At 35.0% G+C, this 25,866-nt stretch overlaps 1 protein-coding gene and 1 long non-coding RNA gene across 22 annotated transcripts in view; both read left to right on the top strand.

The window, feature by feature from the left end:
- The window catches only part of HDAC9 (histone deacetylase 9), a 917,296-nt gene that overhangs the window by 400,926 nt on the left and 490,504 nt on the right, over positions 1-25,866 (top strand). For 17 of the 21 annotated variants that reach the window (XM_054559003.2, XM_054559009.2, XM_054559005.2 and 14 more), the window contains one exon: positions 12,540-12,602. In XM_054559003.2, coding sequence (XP_054414978.1) covers positions 12,540-12,602 — 63 coding nt within the window. Of the gene's footprint in view, positions 1-11,915; positions 12,133-12,235; positions 12,302-12,539; positions 12,603-25,866 lie in introns of those variants that run through there. The other 4 variants (NM_001374298.1, NM_001133046.2, XM_054559008.2 and 1 more) reach the window with 3 other exon arrangements.
- The window catches only part of LOC134761767 (uncharacterized), a 52,614-nt gene continuing 39,356 nt past the window's right edge, over positions 12,609-25,866 (top strand). Inside the window, exon 1 of the long non-coding RNA XR_010140864.1 lies at positions 12,609-25,763. This is a non-coding gene — a long non-coding RNA (uncharacterized LOC134761767). The remainder of the gene's footprint in view (positions 25,764-25,866) is intronic.

The following is a 25,866-nucleotide window of genomic DNA, read 5'->3' as shown; positions in this document are numbered from 1 at the left end:
AATTTTTACAAATCAAGTTCTGTTTTTTCATTTATCTCAAATTTTCTAAGACTGATGCTACATTGGCAATTCTGTTAAAGTTCAAAATTAACAAATTTTATTACCAGAAAGGCTTATATCATGACTGTCTAAACATTGTATTATTGGCACAGATTCAAAATTCAAAATTTTGAGTATTATTTTAATCTTTCTCTTTTCTATCAACTGATTTGAATCACATACATTTAAATGTCTGAAAGCCAATATGTTCTACTATGTAATGATCTACACAGTTTTGAGATGTTACAATAATTCATGATTCATTTGAAAGTACAAAAAAGAGTACTTTAGTTTTACCCTAATGGCTAAATATTTAAAATACTGTTATGGGGCTGGGCATGGTGGCCACTGTAAGCCCAGCACTTTGGGAGGCTGAGGTGGGAGGATTGCTTGAGCCAAGGAGTTCAAGCCTGGGCAACAAAGCAAGACCTTATCTCTCAAAAAAAAAAAAAAATTAGCCAGCCACGGTGGTGTGTGCCTGTAGTCCCAGCACTTGAGGGGAGAGGATCCCTTGAGCCTAGGAGGTTGAGTTTGCAGTGAGCTGTGATTACACTACTGCACTACACCTGGGTGACAGAGCAAGCTCCTATTAAAAAAAAAAGTAGATGTCTATAGGTATTGAAATACAAAGGTAGCCCCATTATCATAGAACTTGATAATCATGGGTTCTCATTTCTCAACCCCCATATTGGTTTACGTTTTTTGTTCATGTAATGCTATATGCATGTTTTGAGTGAAGTGCATATTTTAAATGCAATCAAATGCCTGAAGTTTTTGAATATTACATCTGCTGAGTGTTTTCTCCCTAGCTTTTGAAGGGGATAGCATTAACTTATGTATGTGGATTCCCTGTTAATTAGCCCTTAGAACCATTTAGCTCCTAGATTTTAGTTTCGTTTAACTAGGCCTCGGTTTTTGAAGTCAGCACATAATTATTCATAATTGAAATAATGAAAAAGTATTAACCAGGCATGGTGATGCATGCCTATGTCTCAGCTACTCTGAAATCACGTGAGAAGATTGCTTGAGCCCAGGAGTTTGAGGCTTTATTAAACTATGATTGTGCTATTGCATGGCAGTCTGGATGACAGAGCAAGACCCCACCTGTAAAAAAAAAAAAAAAAAAAAAAAAAGGAAAACGTAAAAAATTTTAGTTCAACTAGGGTTTTGAATTTAAAATAACTAAACTTGGGTTCCAAAGGGTCCCTTCTGCTTATAAGCAAGTACCATTGAGAATTTCCTTCAGACATAGCCAAAATAAGACAACAGTCCCTGCTTCATTACAAAAAACAGATTGTTACAGCTTCAGGTGAAATAACTAATGTTAGCTTATTGATTTTTAAATAGACTGTCCCTGCCATCTGGAGAGAAAACATTAGTTGGGGGAAATACATTGTTTACTGAAGATATTCCTAGGTTCGAATTAAATGACAAACACAGACGTAATTCATTGTACCTAATGAAGGCTCTGTATTTCATGTGAGTGTTGTTATCAAGCTTCATTTCTCATATTAAAATGTCAGATTTGGCTTTATAAAAAGAATATAGCAAATAGCCCAGCATATTCCACCTCCTTCTTTTTCATTATTTCCATATCTTATTTGGCAGTTAGGAATCATTGAATCATTGAATATAAATGGTTTGTTTAGCAGCCTGGAGAGTGATATTCATATGATGAAAATTTCCATTCTAACTTTTCATATTTAATTTATATATATTTATTATATATATTTATTTTTTCTTTAAGAAACAAAGCAGACTAATGATTTTTATATTCTGTTTATAATGTTTATAGCTGATGTTAGTTCAGCAATACAGAACTCAATTATCTTAGTACAGAATACAGAATTCTAAGTAGTCCTTCAATCATTTAGTTCTAATTTATGTATTAATATTATAATCATAATGACTACTGTATATTGAGTGCTATTATGTTATAATGCTAGGAACTTTATATTTACTATTTCTAAATATTAAAGCTATACTGAAAGGCAGATGTTAATATCCCCATTTATAACATGAGAGAATTGTGACTCAGAAAGGCTAAGTAACATATCCAAGTTGTACAGTCCTGCATAATAAGTGGCAGAGACAAAATTCAAATCAAATTCTGTCTCAATCCAGGCCTCTTATTCATACAATAAGCCACATTATTTGAAATGTTACTGTCTTAGTCTATTTTGTGTTGCTGTAGTAGAATACCACAGACTGGGCAATTTATAAAGAAAATAAATTTATTTACAGTTCTGGAGGCTGGGAAATCCAAGAGCATGGTAAGGGCATCTTGTGAGGCCTTCTTATTTCATCATCCCGTGGTGGAAGGCAGACGGGCAAGAGAGCATGAGAAAGCAAGAGATGGCTAGATTTGCTTTTATAACAAACGCATTCATGATAATGACATTAATCCATTCCTGAAGGACCTAATCACCTCTTAAAGGTCTCACTTCTCAACACTGTTGCATTGGGAATTAAGTTTCCAACATATGAACTTTGATGGCAAACTATACCAGTTATATAGTTCTGTTTCATATAAAAGAGATGCCACGATTCTCATGAATCAAATTTAAATTAATATCTGAAGCCAAAGTTTCCACATTTTCCAGAATGTATCTCTCTGATCTAGAAAGTATATGATCATAAGACCCTTCCTTCAAAAGGCTTAGACCATGTAGGATCTCTTTAAAGCTGAAAAGACAGCCTTCAACTCGATGAGAATGTAAGGTGGAACTTCTTTTTATTAGAGCTTTGATGTTCTCAGAGTGTCTCATCAATGTGTTCTGTAGAAAAACTGTAATAGAAGCCAGTATAGCCATTAGACAGAACCAGGGAGACCCTGAAGAGCATAGAAACAATTGTTAAAATTATTTTCAGTAAAAATAGTTTCAGTGTAGAAATGGAAATGTTTTAAGTAAATTCTCTGGAATCTTGAATATCTAATTCCTTGTGTTTAATTATAGGAAAATAAAGCGTAATATAATTTATAATCTCCATGTTTTATGTTGATAATATGAAACTTATGTATGGCTATAATTTTGTCCAGAAAAAATATTAGATTTGGGGAAGGGTGGTAGGTGGAATGGGAATGATAATGCAGAAGATGGTCAAAATTGTGTGCCTGACATTTATTTGTGAAAATAAGTATGAATGGAAGTGTATAGTTATCAAATGTTTTATCTACATTTCTGTAGATTCATATGTATCTATTCAATCAACATGTGGCTTTGCCAAGGAGATCATCTTTGGAGAGTGTTTTGGGGGATGAAATGGATTTACTGCTTTTAGCTCCAGAGAATATGGTGCACCAGCAAGGGCTTCTATCTCCCTTCTGTGAGCTCACCAAATGCAGAGACTTTTATATTGGATATAAGAAAAAAAATACAGAAGTAGGCTGCTTATAAAAGAGAGTGATACCTAAAATAAAGGCATTGAAAGGTTGAAAATAAAGGGAAAGAAAAATATCTACCAGGCAAATGTGAATAAAAAGAAAGTCTGTTGTAGTAATCTTGAGGCAAAAGACATCATAAGGGACAAAGAAGGACATTATATACTGGTAAAATGAAAAAGAATTTCCCAAATGAAAAAGAGTGAATACAAGAACATCATGTTCAGAGACATGGAAAAATGAAAAATTTGTGTGGGTAATATCCAGGAATTGTGTCTGTTGCATGATGTTTGCAGAAGAAAGTTAGGGGTTAAACTCCTAGGTCAGGTGGTTGTCAAAACTTGAATGGCCTTAGAGTGTATTTGCCTCTGTTCTTGGCACTGAAATGAGAGAAGTCCTGAAATAGAGAAGATTCCATAACCATAGGATGTATGGTATAAACTTAGTGATATGGCCAGTTGTAAATGTTTGTATTTAGTTATATGCCATTGCTATAAATACTTTTGATCTGTCGAAACGTAAGTAAAATATGTTTTAGGTACTTGCTATTTCTTAAATTCAATAGTTCACACCCAACTAGATTGAATTATGAAGTCAGAATTGAATTGCAACATTAACCAAAAGTTGTTGCTATTTTCAGAGGCAAGCTTTCTAGAATCCTCTTGACTTAACTCGGTTATAGATCATGGTGTGGTATGCCACGTATCAACTTGACTTTTGTAGCGAGAAATGATGTAAAAAGCTCTGGGTTGACTTTTGGTATCTGCTACAATTATGTTAGCAAGTAGTAACTTAGTCTTATCACAGCTCTCAAATGTAGTATATATTCAGATGCCACACATGACAGAATTTTTGGTGTTCAGAGTTTCCAAGTTGATAAATATTAAATGTGCAGCTACATAAGAAGGAGACTTATTTTGTGGAATAAAATAAACTTTTGATTCATACCAAGTAGTGAAGATCAGAATGCTAATCCTTAACTGGACTTCTAGAATTTTTTTATTTTCATAGCCCTGTAGCTAAAAATAGTGTTTTCTTGAAACAGAGCTTTCCGTTAAGTTTCTGATCCTGCGAACACCTTGTATGTACCTAGCTTAGTCAACATAGGATGGGTTAGTCAGTGTTAACTTGCGTTTCAAAGCAGACACTGTTAAATAAAGAAAATAGTGCTACATTATTCAGCATGAACCATTACGTGTCACTTAAAGGAAACGCAAGGATTTCTAGTTGATATGTACTGATACATTCAGGCATATGTAGTACATATACTAATGCAAAATGATGTTAAGTTGTTTAGTTATCTTATATGAGACATTAGTTTTAGAGTCACAGAAATACTGTTTATACGAAGTATAAAAATTGTGTTGTAAGTTTCTCTAGTGACCTTTGAAGGGAGGCAAAGTTGGGTCTGAAGCTGTAATATATTTCTTCTAGAATTTTGAGTGCAAATGGTGTATTCGGTGAAATTCATGAGTTAAAGATAGAGCATGAAGACATTAGCCAATACAGCTTATAACCAGAGTTTTCTGGAAGCTCTGTCATGACTGCAAGATTACTAGATTCATTACCGTAAAACAGAGTTACACACACATTTTTATATTAATTTCTTAGTGCTTATATCTGCTATAAATGCCTCACAAGAAAGATATTTTAATATTTTGTTCATTCAAATTGTACTAGATAATGATGATCACATTGAGATCATTTCTGCGACAGTCTGATGCCAGGTCTTTTTCACTGGTTGGTCTATGTTGTGGGACAAGAACAAGGCAAAGGAAATGCAAAAAGTGAAAGTGCAATTAAACTGCACTTGCTTTCAATGAGATTCTTTATTCGGTTATATACTTAGCTTTTAATTATGGTTTATTTTTGTTATTAAATTAATATTTTAATAAGAAACTATATAAAATGAATAACAATGAAATATTAGAGGTTGAATAGTATATTAGTGATTTACTCAAGATCAGTAGTCATTTCATAGCTTCATCTGAAGAAGGAATCATTTATTCATTGCAGAAATATTTATTGAGTGACATACTATGTGCCAGACATTACGCTAAGCTCTGGTGATACAGCAGAAAGCAAAATGAACTATTTTTTCAAGTTGATGCATGCAACTTTTTATAACTCTGAGTAAATAATTCAACATCTAATCAGTTATATAACTTTCTTTAGAATTTATACAGTTTCTTAGAAAAACAGATGAGTAACAGCTTTTCAACATTTTAATAATCATGAATTAAAGGTCCATAGAAGGATATTTTTAATAACCAATTATAGTAATAATAGCTAGTATTTATTGAATACCTATTTGCCAGGTATTATATAATTCTCTATCATCCTTATAACAATCCTGAGAAATTTATTATTTTGAATCCATGCTTATAAATTAAAATTCAGGGAAGATTTGAAGAAAATTTAGTTACAGAGTTTCTTATCAAACTGTATAGTAATCACCTTGATTGTATTGCTTCTAAAACTGAAAATTCCATGAAAGTAGAGCCTGTGTCATTCTTGTATACATTTATATCTTCAGGGCTTGCACTGTGGCTGTGAAATAGTTGATATTCAATATATGAAATAACTCACTTTCATAGAAAAAATAAACTTCCCTTGATTGTATCAAAAGACCATCAAGTTTTACTTATCCCTAATTACAGGACTGCATGGCGCCATATTGATTTCTCCTCCTGTGCTGGCTGCCTTGAGCGCTGCCGAGAGGGGCTGACGTGCAACTGGAAAACACTCAGAAAAAAATAGAACCTGGAACAAAATGGCTGAGCAGGGAAAAGCTGTGCACACATACCCATCATCTTAAGAGTACAGTGCTGCTCTCATTCGCAAGCTAGAAGATCCCTTTCTTAACAATCCACCTTAGTCTTTCATACTCCGAATATTAATAGTCTTGTTCTTACCTAGCCTTACCTAGTCTAATTATTTTCATTTTTAAAAATTGTTCTCTAAAAATGTTGGCTAATTTGAAATCACACCAAAAGATACTTTATTCTTTTATATTTTTGCTATATAATTCCTGCTTTTGAAAGGATGATCTCATCTTATGGTTCTCAAACTTTATTGTGCATCAGAATTACTTGGAGGTCCGGTTAAAATATAGATTCCTTCCAGAGATTCTGACTTAGTAGTTCTGGGGTAGGAACCAATAAATTGCACTTCTAGCAAGTTCCCAGGTGATTTTGATCCTCTGTAATCCTCTAAAAATAGAATAAATCTTGGCTCAACACATCCCATTTGAAGGGAAGAGTTATTTTCAATCACTGCAAAGCCAATGATTCTAAAGTTTTTGTTGTCGTTGATTTGTTTTGCTTTCAAATGTAACAGTCTCCCTGAAATTTCAATGCCAACATGATTTCTCAGACCCTTTACCTGCTGTAAAATCTTTCCTCAGATGAGGAAGATTTTCTCAGAAGACGATTTGTTATCTAATTAGGCTTTCTAAGTGGGGAGACATCACTTGTTAATTGAGTATCCCTTATTCATACAGAATTGATGCTGTTCCTCTAAGAAATAGAAAATTCAGATAAATAAGATCTTCAGTTTGAACAAAAATTAGTACACTGTACTTTCCCCTCCATCCCGTTCCTTGGAGGTCTAAGGGAATCAAGCTCACTGACTTCAGGCAAATGCATATAGTTTTATTGCTTTAACAATGGTTTGAGGAATGTGAGGTTGGGAGAAGAGGTAACATCAATGAGTGAGTGAGTGAGTGAGTGAGTGGAGGAGCACCAGTTATTGGTGAGTAATTTGCAGCATACTACAATTGTAGAGCACAAATTCGGTATTTGAGGTAATTAAGTTTTAAATCTTACTTCATTTAGATTCCATAATCATAGGGTTTGCTAATACATGAAAAGTCTCTGCTTGATTACAGATGAACTGATGATATATCGTTGTGGTAGAATAAATTGTGTTACATTACCTCCCTTGCTTGTTTCCAGTTACCAACTGAGATTGATTTTAGAAGAAAGCCTATTATAATCGAGAAAAATACAACTTGAACTCCATAATCTCAAGTGTTGACATCCCAAAAGATGAAAATATAATTCTGAAAAAAATAATAAAAACATTCTTTATATTCATTTACATTTTAAAAGGGGGTTTATTTGAGAAAAATAAAAACAAAACAATACACTGTACACAATAAAATAAGAAATAATAGCACATATTTTTATAAGCAAAAACACTCAGGTATACTAGCAACAGTCACACCAGTATAACAGTTATGATGCAGACAAACCGTATTTATAAAGAAATAGGTCACAAATGGAAATGTATAAATGCATATCACTGTGGTTGATAATTGTGTGCACCCAGCTTTATATAACTGTAGTCATCTTAAATTTCCTGATGAACAAGCTAAGCTTTTTGGCAAGATGGATCAAAAAATTCAGTGGGTCACCAACACACATATAGTTACCCAAAGAACTGAGATCCTGATAAATTTTCTTTCACAAACGCAGACATACAAAATCTTTCTTTCATTTATTGAAGAAATTTCGACATGTTTGGGTTCAGAAACAATGCTTACGTGTGAAGTCAACGTTGTGATAATGCACTTCTCATGGAATCAAATTTCTAATGTCCAAGGCATTTGAAGAGAAGCCTGCCCTAGTTCTCAGAGAGAAACCAGTTCACCTCCTGTGTTTATTCTGTATAGGTCCCCGGCAGATCGGATGGTGCCTGCTAACATTGAGGGCAGATCTTCTTCACCTAATCCATTCAAACTCACACTCTAATGTCATCTGGAAGCACCCTCACAGACACACCCAAAAAATGGTTTAATAGGTTTCTAAGTATTTAATCCAGTGACATCTAAAATTGAATCCACAGGTCCACCCCTTGTCAACTTGGCTCCCGTAAGTCTCTCTTTAACCATACTTAATTTCCAAATAAAGACTGTAACAGCCGCCTAACATGATGCAACTAACATGATGCAATAATCCTGCATACGACCAAAAACTAATCCCTTCCCCAGAATTCAAGATTTCATATTTGAGATTTTAATATTTCGAGATTGTCATTTTCAGGATTGTAGACATGAGAGATTTTAGACCTAAGGGATTTAGACCTTAGGGATTTTGTATCTTTTCAGATTTCAACATTCAGGATTATGGCATGTGGGATTGTGTCTTTCATGATTGTGATCCAAATCCATTTTAGAAAAGGTCATTGTGAGCTAGAGGTCTGAGGATATTTCTGGAGATATTTTGGTGCCATACAGGTTTTTTAATATTTTTTTTTGCTTATATGTCTGCATAAAAAGAAATGGGATTATGATAACTTTGAAATAACATTGTACATTAGGATTTAATTCCCACTTTCATTTACTATTAAATTAAGAACCTAAGATTTTTGGCCCTTGTTACTTTTTTTACCTTTTTCTTTGACCTATATGTATATAAAATATAATATTTGGATTAGTTTCCAATAAATGCTTATTTAATTGAATTTGAATTTATATTGAAACTTTTTAAACTACCCATCTACCTAGCCTGACATTTGTATTAGCTTATTATAGTTCTTGTAATAGAACATATATCTTTTTCCCCCAAATTAGTAAACTATAGTTTTATAAATACCCCAAAAGAAACTGAGTCACATTTCTTTACTAACCTTACTGAGATGATGTGAGAAGAATTAACTCAACATTCTTAATAATAGAAATATAGTAATCAATATAGTTGATGGTTGTTTTGATGATACTTATTTTTCTTTTGAGAAACAAGTGGGGTTTTTTGTAAGCATCCAATGTCTTTTCACTCCACAATATTTTTTCATTATCAAGAGTTAAATAAAAGAGAAGATGGCTAATGGAAAAACATACTGCAAGAATGCAGGGATGAAACGTAAATAAACCTCATGTTAAATAATGGTCAAAATGAAGAAGACACATTATTTACAGTATTTTATGTGGAATGCCCTTTCCTGGAACCTTTAAGAACTAGGATAATTACTAACTCAGTCTTCTGGAGTTTTATTCTATTTTTTATTTTTTATTATAAAAGCTGAGAGATTTTTTTTTTTTATCAATTATGGTTTGAAGGTGTAATTTAAACTTAAAAAGACAAAAGATGCAGAGGCATATTATATCAATATGGTGATTTTGTTATCCCTTTTGTATATTCATCATAAATTTTTGTATTCTGTTAAAAATCACTCTGAAACAGACAGTGGGTCCATTTTTCATCAGTAGATCATATTAAATTTTATTTGGAATGTCTCAGATTTGTATCATTTTGGTAAGGGACAAGATGGTGAGAATGGATAATATAAATGCTAGACCTATATGGTTAGTTATTAATTACCTGTATTTCCTTAAGCTACAGTCTTTAAAGCCTGGCTCCAATAGTGAGTCCTTTTGTAGTCAAGCCTCCTTAGTTTCCTCATGAGTGAATTTCAATTATTGTTTTTCTTAATATAAGAAGTTCTTGTTCTGATCTCACCACAAAAAAAGTGGTAACTAGCTGAGATGATAGATTTGTAGCTTGATTATGGTAATTATTTCACAAGGTTAGGTGTATCAAATCATCAAATTGTACACCTGAAATGTAAACAATCTTGATTTGTCAAATATACCTCAATTTAAAAAATGTTCTTTAAATAAATGTTTTGTAGAATAAAAAAAAAGTTATTCAAAAGAAATCTTAAATCTCCAAATGGAAACAGGTAAAAGCGGAACTCCCCTGGTTCCACGGAGAACCTTTTTTTTGAGGAAACTTAGGCAACTCACAGGTACCCTATGTCATGAGGCAGAGTTTAAAAACTACAATTGACTATCTCTAAATTTCCTACCAGGTCTAAAATGTGATGATAGTTACTACTTCAGTACATCATCCTTAAGGAAAATTGTTAGGTCCATACTGTTTCTATCCTTTGAATTTTACACATAAATTTTGTAATCAAAAGTTTATTTGTAGTATCAGATGGAATCAGATCGTTGTTTTTTGTTTTTTGTTTTTTCCACTGACAGGAACGTAAGATTTTGTTGTGTAGCTTAAGTCAAATGCAATTTGGAATATATATTTTTTAAAAATTGTAACTTACATATCCAAATACAATTTTTCAAGAAGTAGAGTATTCAGTAGAAATTAATCTGTGAAAGAAGAGGAATTCAGCAGTGGCTTATTTGATGAATGATTTAACATGTTTATTTCTTCCCTTTCATCAAAACTTTGTGTCCCCTTGTTTGCCCCCTCTGACTTCAGACTCTGGAGTTGACCAAGATCCCTATTCCATCGGATTGTTCTGGGAATTTTGAAATAATCTGCTTTATCCTCTGTTTCCCCTATTGCTTCTGATGCCTTAGAATTACATTTTCCTCGCTGATTTAGTTTAGAAAAGAGAAAAGAGCTTCCATGACTAGTAGATTATCACTTTTGGGTTTGCTCTTGGAAGTGACAAGATGCTAGGATCCCTCTTTGGAATGTAAAATTTATCTCTTATATAGAAATGATATAAATGTGCACCAGAGACTATAAAACTCTGATACTATCTACTGTACTGTATAGCTGAACACCACAATGTGTCTGGTAATCTATTGACTATCATAAATGCTATTTCTACAGAAAAGTTAGGAGGTCCATATTTCGGGCAACCAATGTATAGTTGAATGCAGAACAGTCATAGTTGGGTACTAACCATATGATTTATCCATCAACAGGTGCATATGCTCAGAAATTCTGTATCCATAAGAAATCAGAATACTTTCTTTTCCTTTTGCAAGTAAATTGAATTTAGCCTGAGAGGCTGAGGGGAAATTTTCACATATAAGCCACAGTTTTGTGTTTTGTGTTTTGTTTTGTTTATAGATATAGTACTAACTGGATGAATGCAATAAAATTCATAGGTGGTACTAAGATACAATAGGATTTGTGAAATGGACAATTGTCTTGCATAAATAGCAAGTAAAAAATCAAGCCTGTCCTTCGTAAAAATTTTATTCTGGGGTGTGCTTGTTTTCCAAAACTACCTCTACTAAATCTCCTGTTAGTCCTGAAACTAGAAGGCAGAAAAGCTTCTAGTGCTACAGCCAACTGCAGTGTAGCCTGAGAAACAGGCAACAAAAATAGAACACCAGGATTGCTGTGCGTGGGTGAGGCAGAAACCACATTATGAGCAAAAGCTTCCAGTATTATTTTAGAACCAATACAGAGCTCTGCACTTCTCTCCTCTCTCTTCCAAAAACACATACTACAAAAATAAAATGAAATGAAATGTATGTGCATTTGCCCTCTTAGAATTATGATTCTTAATTTTTTTTCTTGCCTTCCTTTCTTTGGAAGCGAATCGCCAGTATGGAAACACAGTGTGTAAAGCAAGCTTCGAGGGAGGAAAGAGTTAACTGCTTTTAAGGCCCTGCAATAGAGAATTATGGTTTGAAAGATAGAGGCTGGACAGCTGGGTTTGCTGGGGTATTTTTAAATGCATTAATGCAGGCTCCAATCACTCGGCCATGCTTGACCTATTTTTGGCTCAGGCCGACCATTGTTCTATTTCTGTGCCTGTGGGCCATGCTGTTGTTGATTCATATGCAAATGGATTATCACTCGCTTTAGCCAACTTGAGCTGAGAGAGACTGAGAAAGGGGGAAGAGAGGCACAGACACAGATAGGAGAAGGGCACCGGCTGAAGCCACTTGCAGGACTGAGGGTTTTTGCAACAAAACCCTAGCAGCCTGAAGAACTCTAAGCCAGGTTTAATTGGTTTCTTTTTCTCGTGGGTAGACTTAATAATTTTCTACGTATTCTGACAAAGAAATAACCCCGAAGCACATTCCTATTTCCCACCTGCTTGTAGTTTCCGGGATAACCTAAACTCCAGAGAGCTATAGCATCCACTCTGTCCTTTCTGCTTTGCACACAGGTTGGTAACATGGGAAAAGTGTCCAGGTCTTTTTAAAAGTGGATGCCCATTTGAGCAGAAAGGAAATCATTGTCGAAGTTGATCCTCTGCTGCTTCTCCTCAGGGAGGAGGGAGAACCAGCGAGGGTAGCTCCTGGGGCCGGTGCACTGAGCAGTGATGAATGTTTCATGTAGCTGAAGTAAGAGTGACTGGAATATGCTGCAGACAATTTACGAGAGTGACTCCTGTTTTTCCTCAGATGGGGTGGCTGGACGAGAGCAGCTCTTGGCTCAGCAAAGAATGCACAGTATGATCAGCTCAGGTAAGATCCTCTTTCATAACTGAGACGTTTTAGGTTTGAAAGGGGGCTGGCTTGGGAAATGCAGCTAAGAAAAGCACCTCTCTTAAGGAAATTGCTGCTTTTTCGTGTTGATGTTGCTATTTTCTTGGTGCGTCTGTAGGGTTTAACTTAGATCCCTTCCATTACTGTTTCTGTGCATATTCAGTCTGCTTAGGGACAGCAGCTTCTGAATGAAATTGCAAACTATTGCTTCTGATGAAAGATGAGACTGAGATAAGTAAAATGTAGTTGAGGGTGTTTTGCCTTTACTATGCAACTAGAAAAAGGAGCTCTGTACTGATTGTAAGCCTATTCTAATAGGACTTTAAAAATCAGGTAAGTTCATATTGGGGCTTCAGTTTAAATTGCAGCCCCGCTAGCCTGACGATTTTATATTTACTCTGTGCCTACAGAAGCACATCTATTTATAGACCTACCTTCTAAAATGTGTTTGCTACAGAGTTATAAAGGTAGTTTTCTTTTTTCCATTATGTGGCTTTTTCTCATGAGCTCCAAATGAAACTGTTTAGGATGAAATAAAATTGTTATTAGCAGATGCTTATTTTAATTTTCTTCAAAAACATGTGGGAAGTCTAGCATTGTCAGGCAGATGTGATGGCATAACACACATGTAAATGTGTTAAAAGCAGGTGCAGTGTTTTAAAGGATAATAGGAACAGATTCTAATTTCTAGTTTCTCAAGGAGATGAGCTGGTGGGAGATGGAGATTGTCAGCCTTGTCAATTTATACTTACTAAATGAACATACTCTCCAGGCAGTATCACTTACATGTAATTATTGCCTTTCATATTTATTTCCTATGGCTATTTCCTAAAGCTTTGGGAACTCTTTGTTTCTGTCCTCTTCTGAATGTTTCAACCTAAAATTGGCTTAAAGTTCTCACTTAGATCCCACTTCCCATGTGGGCTTAATCGTAATTATAGATTACCGCCTAGATTTCCATGATAAGAATGCCACATAAAGCAGTGTTTACTTTGTAGAGCTAGGTGTGAAAGAAATATTCCACAGGTTGGCATGATGTCTGTTTTTGTGTTAATACACCTTCCCATATGGGGATCTATGTTTAAAGCTAGTTTTCTTTAAACCTTGGTTAGTTATGATAATTTTAAGATCCTTCTGTTGACCCAATCTTTTCATGGAATCAGAATAAAATATCAATTTTGCATAATTTGGTATTTATACACTTAAGTGACAGGAATTATGTTAATGAATAGCGCCTGCTTAACAAAAGCAAACCTACCAGAATTTCAGTACAGTTTATTCTTATAGCTGCAAAGCTGACAAGGGCTCCAGGAGGGTTTAACAGGTATGTCTCTAATGGGACTGGTCATTTAACTTAGCATTTTATTTTTAAAAATGTGGATGAATCCTTTGAAAATAACTATTTTAGAAATCTTTTCAGCACTCTGCTTTATCCTTTTAGTCCTCACTTCTGTGTTACGAGTTTGATATTTTTTTCATATGGTAGAAACATACATGCCTTCCAAGTAGCAAGTGTCTGCTGAAGCTAAGGCTGGCTACAGGTGTTTGCAAGCTTTACTTTTTTCTCCACATCTTTGATAATCACATACAACTTTACACCCATTTCAGTAGAGATTGTCATTTTCCTAGCATTTAATGGTTTGTGTACAAAGCAACAAGATTTTCAGACAGGGAAGTGCTTCAGGCTGTCCATGCTTTTGCCAGTTCTACAAGAAGTAACATTTAAGCACCAGCTAGCTATTAAATGAAAGGTGATGTGGGTTAACAATCGACTCCCAAAACCTGTCTGGTATAAATACATAATCACTAAGTTCTATTTATTTTTAAAATTTGAAGCATAAAAACAATTGCACCCTTCCTACCATGCCATATATTTCATATATGTTCTTAAATTTAATTCACCTAGTCTTTATTGTATACTTCCTGTGAGGCACTGGCTCTCAAAGTTGGACTCACCAGAAGCACTTTACAAAATATGATACCTAGATTCCACTCCCAGAATGCCTGATTTAATTGGTATGGGGAACAGCCTGGGGATTGAGGTTTTTAAAATCTCCCCACCTTAACCTTCAGCAAACTGAGATTCACTGCTGTAGGGCTGGGGAACGGATGGTGATGCTGGTGAACCACTATCAGTAGGGTTTGTCCTTTGAGTTAACTGCTAAATTAGGGATATGTTTGTCTTAATTTAGCTACAAATCTTGTTCAGCTCCCTTTTGGACCAGTGGTCTGGATGTGATTCATAGGCTTAGAAGCAGAGTCTTTGGATTTGAAAGAGAGAAAGGGTGCCTGGCAGCAGTGCAGAGGAGTGGAGAGAGCACTGTTCTAGGAGTCAGACACTCTGTATTCTAGCATGAGCTCCACTGCTAGCCGATTGTGTACTGATTTTTTACTCATCTTCAAACTGAAGAATAATGATGTCCTCCTGCTTGCCTCTTAGCATTCTTGTGAGGTTCAAATGTATCAATATGTCCTTAAAACGTATACTCACTATTATAATTGTTGTTTTTAGTGAATGAACCTAAGATCTTGGTTTTCAATGCCATGTTCTATCTTGCTGAACAAGCCACATGAGTTACATTGGAGGTCACATGGGGGAAATGATTGTTTGTTTTGATAATCAGTTTGCCTTAGTTATCTTATAAATCAACTATTTATTTTGTTACCTTGGTTTGATAAGAGTTAAGATCTTTCCTATGCAGATTATCACTATAGGTAAGAGTAGGGTGTGTGTGTGTGTGTGTGTGTGTGTGTGTGTGTGTGTGTGTGTGTGTGTTCTCTGAAATGTCTCATTATGTAATAAAGGCAAAGAAGTTGCACAGTATGTGATTGAACAGTGAACCCCAATGGCAGGTTTCTTGAGATTATTTTTAAAACATTGGTTCTGTTGTGTAATTTCTTTAGCAGTTGCTTTAGAGTTCCCATTTGTTGTTCTAGTTATATTGGATATTATGCACTAATATTGATGGTTTTTGTACACAGCTCTTTATATACTATTGGAATACAAGTGTTTTTTATGGTTGTATGTTTTTTTGATATTGACTCGGCCAGGCTAAACATGTTTGGTAGAACCAGGTTCTATAATATTATACTAATATATTTTAGTTTAAAGTTCTATAATATTAAATCTTAGAATTCAGTGTGAGTGACACATTTTGTCAAGTACATCCCTACTTTTGTGGCTTGTGTGGGCCAGGGTAAGTGATAACTGTGGCAGAAAGTGAAGCATGTACACATATTGACTCAGGTCACTCTGCAGGAGCTGGCAGGATTAGGGGTGTTCTCCCGTTGCCAAGCATGTTGCTTAACACGTTGGGCAGCAGAGCTGTCCAGACAATATTGGAACAATTATTATGAAGGAATTTCCTAGAGTTTGTACAGAAGTAATGTAAGATATATTTACAATAAGGAAATCTCATATTTTGGCCATCTATTCTTATTTTAGGGTATAAAAGAAAAACATTTAAATCAAAATCCTGAAATTCTTTTATATATCTTCACCCTTTTTTGAATCCTTTTGTTCCTTAGTGTATGGTGTTGAGGGGAAGGGAACATTTTAGATTCAGTAGTCACGTCACTTATGTCTACTTGAAAAGCAGAATCTAATTATGAAAATGTAAGTCTGTGAAATGTTCCTGTCATGTCAAGAATCACTTCTGGTATTCCCCATAATTACTGTTTTGCCATTCTCTAACTCAGGTTATCTTCACTTGCAAGTCTGTTATCAATTGAGATAGATGATAGGTATCAATCAGAAATATAATTATAAATGGGCTCATTGAGAATGGAGATAAGAATGAGTATTTCATATTTCTAAGGATGACACAGGAGGCATAATTATTGTTATGTCCATTAAGTAAGAAAATCCAATAAAACCCCTTAGAAGACTGAAATAAATCCAAATTCTGAATTCAAAAAATATTCTAAATGATGATTTTAATTTTGGAGATGAGCGATTTTAAAATGTGCCTCATAATTTCTCACTACTGATAAATAATGATGTGAGCCCAAAATAGCATGTCCGCCAACAAACACTCCTTTCACCCCTGTCACCCAATAGTAACTGTAACCCAACAGTAACTGAGCAAAGAAAATGATACAACCTAATGCAACATACCTCAGAGGCTAACAGCCAAGGAAAAAATGGATGCAGAGGTTCTTTGATCATAACAGAGAGACCTGTCTCCTGGCCTGTCTTAGAATTTTACTGGCAAGTTGACCAGTTCCTGAGGATTCTCACTAAGATTCCCAAATCTGAAGAGAAGAAAACCGAGTAGATATCCTCACCATTTTGGGTTGTTCTTGTTTTCTCTTGTGGCTGAGAAATAGTAGAAATGAAGGCTTCAGAGCAGCATACTAAATTGGGAGAAAGATCCATCTATAGCTCTTTGGAATGACGTACCTTTCACCAACTAACCTTAGAGATTCTACCAAGAAGAAAAACATCAACTCATTGAACCCATGGAATTAGACGTCTTAGTATTGCTTCCTACAAATAGAGCGCCTTACATAAATTTTATATAAAAAAAAAGCTGAAAGGTGAGATGATAAACAAGAGAATGAGATGAGAAAGGAGATATAGATCTCAGGAAATGAATTAAGAATGGAAAATCATAATGATTATAGAAAAAAATATTCATTAGAAATAGAAGAAAACAGAATAGGCCCAGGTAAAAATCTTTACACATAAAGATGAAAGGTTTGAAAAAAATCAGAGTGAATGAAAAAGGAAAATAGTTAGACAAAGTAGAAATTCTCAAACATGAAAGAGGCTGCTTGACAGTGAAAGCCACACAGTGAAGAGATGAACTTAAAACAAACAAAAAACTAAATTCAAAAGTAGAGAAAACATTATCAAAGTAATGAGGGAGCACTGAATGCATTTAAACAACTATTGGATTGTGTTTATAGGGCAGAAAGCAGATATTATAAAGTAGGGGAATGTAAAAATATTAATAAAGCTGGCCAGTGTGAGGTGTTAGAGAGAGGTGAGATGGAAGGATGTGAGAAATGCTAATATCCTTCCCTTTCTGAGCAGGGACAGACTCCCTGCTGCTTAAAATAGAAACACATATTTAAAAAAAAGATTCAAAGCACTGATTTTTAAAAATAGTTTATTTAACCTTAAAGAGGTCTTTTTGGAAATAGTATCTCTTATGTTAAGGAAGTATTTAGTACATTTATAGTTCCTTCAACTGCAGTTTTAAATCTGCTTAATTCAGTTAAATTTAAATTTAAATTCAGTTAAGTTTAATTTCAATTTTTAAAAATAAATGTAACATCAGTGATATGTTCTTATTTTTATAATTTTTTAAATCTATCCATCCATCTCCTGAAGAATTCATATAAAGATAGGAAGAAATAAGGAAAGATGCTGTGCTGTGTTTGGTGAAGAGGAGGGGCTTTTTCTTTTAGCATCATACCTCTTTACAGTGTATGATTTTTTATAATAGGCATGTATTCTATGAGAAGTGTTCGTTACACACCCCCACACAAAGCTACTCTGTCAAAATACTAACAGTAATTAATTTTAAGTAGTGGGTATATTAGTTAGGTTGTTTTCTCCTGCAAATAACACTCTAGTCAAAATGACAGACAAGTAGGACATTTATCATGTGATAAAGTAGTTGGGTGGTTAGGCAGCATCAGATAGTCAAAAATGGCAGCAGCATTCAGGTCCTTCATATAGGTCCACTCTGCTGGTCTTAGCCTTGGTTGGTGTGATCCTAAGATTGGATCCTCCAATGGTCACAAACTGACTTGTAGCAGTTCCAAGCATTATGTATATTTATGCATAACAAATTGCAGAGACAAAGGTTGGATCCTCCAATGGTCACAAGTTGACTTGTAGCAGTTTCAACATCATGTTATTTATGCACGACAAATTCCAGAGACAAAGAGGGGAAACTGCTGTCTTGGCGTCTCTTTTAAAGGAAAGAAATCTTACCCAGACTTCTCCAGCAAATCGTCCTTTATACTATATTGACTAGAATAGCATCACCTGCCTATTCTTTCACTTGTTTTTCAGAGGAGTGGGACCCATGACTGAGCTGGGAAGGCAGGATACCTAAACCTGCTCAAGTTTCTATTGGGGAAGAACAAAGAAGCAGGAGGAATAGATGTTAGCTAGGCACTAGCAGTATTTGCTACAACGTGGATATTGGTGATTAGAAGTTTCTTTGCAATTTTATTTACTTTTAGTTTCCACAAATATAATAAAGTAAATGGACTATGTTTATAATTTCCCTTTCATAGTTGAACTATGGGTGTTGACTTTCTTTTCATGAAGATAATAAATCTGTTTAAATACTAATATAAGTATTTTTTACTAGTATTGAATATAAGTTTTTTATTAATATTGAATAGATTGCCTTTCTTAGTACTGTCTATTGTTAGAAGAAGCCCCCTAATAAAGAGACTGAAGTAATTGTAGAAGAAACTGGATCTCTCTAAGCCATTAATCATATTTTCTGAAGGAAGGAGAGTCAACATTGTGGCCTCATGCCTTACAAGCATTTATTATAAACTTGAATAGAGTATTCCTTTAATGTTGGCTTCGAGGCACACAAAAATTTTTTTGAGAAATATAATAATATATGAATTGTTTTCAATATACGAAAGGAGGATTATCTTAAAAATACTCAGAATGTCTTTGCCAGTAGGTTGTCACAAGTATTACATTTTAAGAATCATGAACAATTTTTACAATATGGAATGATAACTACATTTTAACATTTTTTTCTGAATTTGAATGCTTTGAAAATAATTTAATTGAAATAAAAGCTCATGCAAATGACTTTAGAAAAGAAGCTTTCAAGAAGAAATTCAAAAATATGTTGGCCTCTGCCTCAAATCAGTGTTGGCTGTGCCATGGTCCCCCCCTGTTTTTGAAAGGAAGCTGAAGTGAGTAGTTAGCTTGGGATATGTGGTGTCCTTCCTGTTGGCAGTTTTCCCCTTTTCTTTTCCCAGTAAGTTGGCAATAAGGAAGCAAAGAAAGAGGAAATGCCTGGTGTTTCTAGTTCCATTTTTCTTCAACTAAGTCGGATGCACAAAACAAATTTAATTTAAACAACATTTTTCACAATACTAAACGACCTACACTTTCAAGTGTTATCAGAGAACATTAGGTTTACTCTAAGTTGCTATGATTCATGAATATAAGAATAAGTACTTCTTGTGTTTTTATAAGAATATATTTTCCATTCATTATCATAATGTTAACTTTTCCATAGTAAAATAAGTGATGGGCTTTTCGTGTATAGTGTTTCTTAAATACCCATTAATTAAATCCAATGAAAACCACTTTTAAGGAAGAAAGAAATTTACCAAACCACAGAGTGTAACTAGTCATTTGCTTATGATTAAACTTTTTGCATGCTGATAAGGTTGGAAATACCCACGACTTTATTTTCCTGCTTCTCCTTATGGTTCACCACTTGTATCAGAAACTTTGAAATTCGTAATGTATGTTCATTATTGACCCAGTTGCAGCCATGTGGATGTTATTTTCAATTTGCTTGAGGTACGTTTTGGTGAATGTCTAAGGCATGACATTTCCAAATGAGAATGTCGTGAAGTTGTTTCAAAATTTGAAACTTGATATTAAAAACAAAATAAACCCCCCAAAATCCAGAAAACAAAAAATAAGTAAATTTCACTGAGTTTTCATTAAATGACATCATAGCTTGGGAGTTCTTGCTTTAGTAAAAATGTGTTTACCCAGAAAGTTTTCAGGGAACCCCAAATAGGGTGAATAAGAAAAAGCTCTTGTTGTGTTAAGCACTGTATTAACTTTATTCTTGATGGTACTTTTGAAATCTCATAATCAAAATTCAAGGGTGTATTTTAAGTACATGATTTTTACATTAGGAACTATCCATTTTAAGTTAGAAAGAAAGTTATCACCACCCGTTTTTGTTTTTTTCTGTCATACTCCTCTCTGATCTTCTAGTTGCTTAGTTCCAATTTTATTTTATTTTATTTTGTTCTGTTTTTTGAGACAGAGTCTCACTCTGTCATCCAGGCAGGAGTTCAGTGATATGATCTTGGCTCACTGCAACCTCTACCTTCTGGTTCAAGTGATTCTCCTGCCTCAGCCTCCCAAGTAGCTGGGATTACAGGCATGTGCCACCATACCTGACTAATTTTTGTAGTTTTAGTAGAGATGGGGTTTTGCCATATTGGCCAGGCTGGTCTTGAACTCCTGACCTCAAGTGATCTGCCCGCCTTGGCCTCCCAAACTGCTGGGATTACAGGCATGAGCCACCGTGCCCAGCCTAGTTCCAATTTTAGAGGTCAGTGATTGTAAGCATATTTTTTCAAAAATTTTTATGTCATTCTTTTATTATTGACACAATGGCTAATGTTTCAAAAGTTTCTCTGTGTATCACTTTATCATTTAATCCTCACCACAGTTTAATAATACAGTAGTTGTTGCAGCAATATTGGTATTTTACAGTTGAGGAAGTATATTCAGAGAGATAAGAAATTTACTGATGGTTACTGTAGGTAGGAAATGGTAGGGTCGTGTTTAAAATCCTGCCACTTTTCCTCAAAAAATATTTAGCCTAGGATAATTCTGCTTGGTACTAAAAATATGGGCACATTTATATATGTATAAGCAAATATCTAGGCAGACTTCTTAATCCTGGGACGTTTAAGGCACAAATAGGCAACTATGTTGAAAGTTTTGTTGGAAGATCCTTACTTCATGTTCTCAGTGCTAGATAATTAAATTCGAGGAAGTTAGCACTATCCAGGGCTGAGAGGAGCTTAAGGAAACCAAACTTCTATGAGCGTGCTCTTTTCCTTGGAGCAGATGCTCTGGACAGAAGCAGCATTCCTGATGCATTTGGCACCTGTTTGCCAGTGTTCATGATACACAGATCATGAGGGTAAAGTTAGCCCCACTTCAAAATAGCAAATTATTATTAATGTATTTTGGCAGGATAAAGTAATTTTTTTTGAAATGTTAGCATTATGGGGTTCATTTATTTTGACCAAAAGGTTTGAATTATGCTCACCTTGGTATTTACCTTGAAATGTAAGGTTAATAAAGCCTATATCACCACTCAAATCCTAATTTCAACTTGCAATGTGAAATTCTCTAGCCACAATAAAGATCTAGCTAACATAATTCAGTTTCTACTTATTTTGAATATGTATCTGTCCAATTTGGGTCCAGTTTGGACATTTTAGGTGAAAACTGGATGGCTGTGTTTATATGTATTATCATCATACTACATTTTATTTTATCTTGAGTTATATTTTACTTTATTGGATGAATATTATATGTTCTGTAGGTGGCTTAAGCATAAAATTCACCCATTACCTACTAATCCAATTATGCAAAAGCCCACTCTTTGCTTTTCAACAGGTAATTTTTATGATCTTATTTGCTATGAGAATCTTGAGCCATCTTCAGGAATCAATACATTGTAAAAGCATTATTGATTATCACGTTAATGATTGACATAATTTATTGCCTTCCTAGGGGAAAGAAGCTTTCAGAAGATCATTAAATGCGTTAAAACCTGCAGATGTCCACATGTCTGTGCCTCTCTTTAGCAGCCTGACTCCTTTGGGTCAGTTATTCTTAGCCTCGGTATTTCTATCTTATGGCATCGCAGGTCTAAGATTAGCTTGTTAGGCGTTATCATGCCATATGAGTTACCTCCTAATATAACTCTACACTGGAATGATTATTTATAGAAAGAGCATTCTGTCATTTTTGGGTTATTTCTAGTAGTTTAAATAAAGAAGAATAACATTCAAGTGAAACCACAGATTCCTTCCTGCTGCCAAAATAACATGATAACCGTCTGCTTAAGGGGCAATAATGTTGTTTAAATGTGTGCTTAGGGTGATTGCAGAATTCTTTTTATCTCTGCCACCTTGAGAGAAAAGGGAGAGCTCTGGTAATGATGTATCATGCTTATAGAAAGGCAAAGAGGCGGCCTTGATGCTGTCTCAGAGCACACAGGACTCTGGTTGATGATGACAACAAGAGACACACAGGGTTTATTTTTAGAAACAGACATTGCTAAGCTCTCTGTTTGGTGTTAATATTGCTCATAAACAGAGCTCCTTGGGGCCATTGACCCTTCTAGTGAATATGGCATTACACACACATACTGTTTTCTTTTTTCACTTTGTAAGAATGATTCTATTATTGAAAGTGTATATATATCTGTTTCTAAAAACTAAGAAATCTAAATTCTATTCAGTTTCTCCAATAGATTTAGAGTTGTTTTTTTTCCAATCCCATGAAGCTTGGGTTTAAGAATTGGTTTATGAAAAACAATTGACTATTATAAGCACAATAAATATACAGGTTAACCATAAGGTATGGGAAAAAGGCAAATATACATCATGAATGACTTTTAATAATAAATAACACCAATGCTCCTAGCTTTATTACCACAATATATAAAATATAACTATAAAAGATACTGTCATTATAATGCACTAATGTGAGTTACTGATTTAAATAGATGAGATAAAATTCTCAGCATATGAGAAAAGTAAGTGTAAACCTCTGCTTGCTGTTTGGGTATCACTACCTCTTGATGTTCCCAGCAAGTCTCATATACAGTAAAATATGCAGTTTACATTTGAGAAATGTTCTCTCAATTTACTTTGTGTGCTTAATTCAAACCTTAGCAATTGTTACTTTGCTTTAAAATTAGAATTGTGTTTTAATGTTAAATTTGCATTTTATATTTTTTTACTATTAACTCATTTTTCCTAAATGATAAAAATGTTAAAATGGATGTTAGAGCATTTTATGTTAAACATTTGCCAAATGCTATAGAATGGATAACTTATACAGGTCTTCCAAATATTCATTACATATTATTATTATTATTATTATTATTATTATTATTATTATTATTATTTGAGATGGAGTCTCGCTCTGTCGCCCAGGCTGGAGTGCAGTGGCGCGATCTCGGCTCACTGCAAGCTCCGCCTCCTGGGTTCGGCCATTCTCCCGCCTCAGCCTCCCGAGTAGCTGGAAATACAGGCGCCCACCACCATGCCCGGCTAATTTTTTTGTGTGTTTTTAGTAGAGACTGGGTTTCACCATGTTAGCCAGGATGGTGTAGATCTCCTGACCTCATGATCCGCCCGCCTCGGCCTCCCAAAGTGCTGGAATTACAGGCGTAAGCCACCGCACCCGGCTATTATTATTATTATTATTTTTTGAGATGGGGTTTTGCTCTTGTTGCCCAGGCTGGAGTGCAGTGGTGCCATCTTGGCTCACTGCAACCTCCACCTCCCGGGTTCAAGCTATTCTGCCTCAACCTCCTGAGTAGCTGGGATTACACGCATGTGCCACCAAGCCTGGCTAAATTTGTATTTTTAGTAGAGATGGGGTTTCTTCACGTTGGTCAGGCTGGTCTTGAACTCTCGACCTCAGGTGATCCGCCTACCTCGGCCTCCCGTGTTTTTAAAAGATAAATATTTTTTGTGTTTTGTTTGGTTATCTGCTGACCATTAGGAATTTCCAAAATGAAAGACAAAAATAGGAAACACACAGTAATTGAAATGTGTCTTAAAAGAAGTCAAGATGGAAATAAATTCAGAGAGTGGAAGTGGAAGCAACTGAAGGAACAACATAACATGTTGCATCCTGACCACTCTTTTAATGAGCGGGTCGAAGATTTTGGAAGATGAAATTGTTTGAAGCTTTGGGAACTGAGGTGAGAGTCATTTATCGCTTCATTTTTTCACCCAAAACTGTTTAAGAACCAACCATACGACACAGAAGATACAGCTATTAAACAAAACAAGGAGATACATGGTTGGTTGTTCAATGGAATGATGGATGGATAGATAAAGCTACTTGAGATAGGAATTAGTATTAAGGTGAAATAAAATAAGACAATGGGGTAGAAAGTGACTGATAGGGCAGTATTAGCTAGGGTAGCTAGGGTAGTTAAGTGAAGGCTTTTGAGTATGCTAAGCTGTAAAGTGTATCTTTCTAAAAAAAAGTAGATTTTCCTTCAACATTTAATTTGGTCTAAGTCAAGTAGAACAGAAGCACAGTTAAAATAGATTAGGAATGGTCTGGATCTATTTCCATATTGTTACCTCTGCTTTGTGGAAAGGATGGGGAAGCATTTAGCAGTAGGTAGGTAAGGGAACTGGAGAAAGGCTGTTAGCCATGATTTTCGCTGTTTTTCATAGAGATCGTGAACCAAGTGCCTCTCTCTTGTATTCATATTATTAACTTGAAGTGAAGGCTCTTTTAGAACTTGTTCCCTTTCCTTGTTCCCAAGGTTCACCCTTGTCCCTCATCTCACCTGCATTGTCAATTGTGCTTACATTTCTTACCCAAGCAGTATGAGTCATTGCTAGTAGTTTAGTGAAGCAAACAGTTTGTCTTTCTCAGAAACCCAAAAGAAGGGGAGCAGAGTATCTTCGCCAGCTGAAGTTAGAAGTCTTAGAACATTTTCTCATAAACACAATATTGCACACTTTTTAAAGGGGTATAAAATACAGTATTCATCACACAGGCATTTACTGTGTACCTACAATGTGCCAGGTATTTAATTCAGGTAGATCATGGGTCAAATCACACCTTTGTTAGGCGGCTGGAGAATCATAACTTCCCAAGAAAATATTTAGCATACATAGCATACATAGTCTTCGTTGGGTTAGCAACTGGCTAGATTCGTGACACATTGTTACAAAAAAATAGTTGTATAAGGAAGTATTTCATGAAGGTGACACATCTATTTTTTAAAAAGGGAGAAACAGCTAAGAGCTATTTTTCCCCACACATTATGCTTTGTGAATAGGGAACAACGGTGGATACACAGAGTAGGTTGGACAAACATTTTTGAGGGACTGACACATTATCTCACATGCTTGATGCCTCATGGGGTTTTCCCTCAACATTCCAATTGGTCTAAGTCAAAGCACAATTAGAATAGAGCAGGAAGTATTCTGGAGCTATTTTAATCTCCACTTACTTCTGCCTTGTGGAAGGGGTGGGAAAGCCTTTATCGATGGGTAGGTGGGAGAACCAGGGGAAGACTGTCAGCTACGATTTTCTCTAGGCTCAAGAAGACTGAGACCGAGCCAAACTCCTGGCCAACATGCTTTGTGGATTCACAGTGTAGCTTGAGAAAAATGGTTAGTAGTGACTTGTTTTTTCCCCTGAGTGATTATCTCATTCAATCAGTATTTATTGGGTACTTGAAAGCTGTATTTTTTAAATGAGGCTGCTTGTTTATCT

Source organism: Pongo abelii, chromosome 6, assembly GCF_028885655.2.
Source record: "Pongo abelii isolate AG06213 chromosome 6, NHGRI_mPonAbe1-v2.0_pri, whole genome shotgun sequence".
Taxonomy (NCBI): domain Eukaryota; kingdom Metazoa; phylum Chordata; class Mammalia; order Primates; family Hominidae; genus Pongo; species Pongo abelii.
The sequence above is the reverse complement of the archived record's forward strand: the minus strand, read 5'-3'. Positions and strand labels throughout refer to the sequence as shown.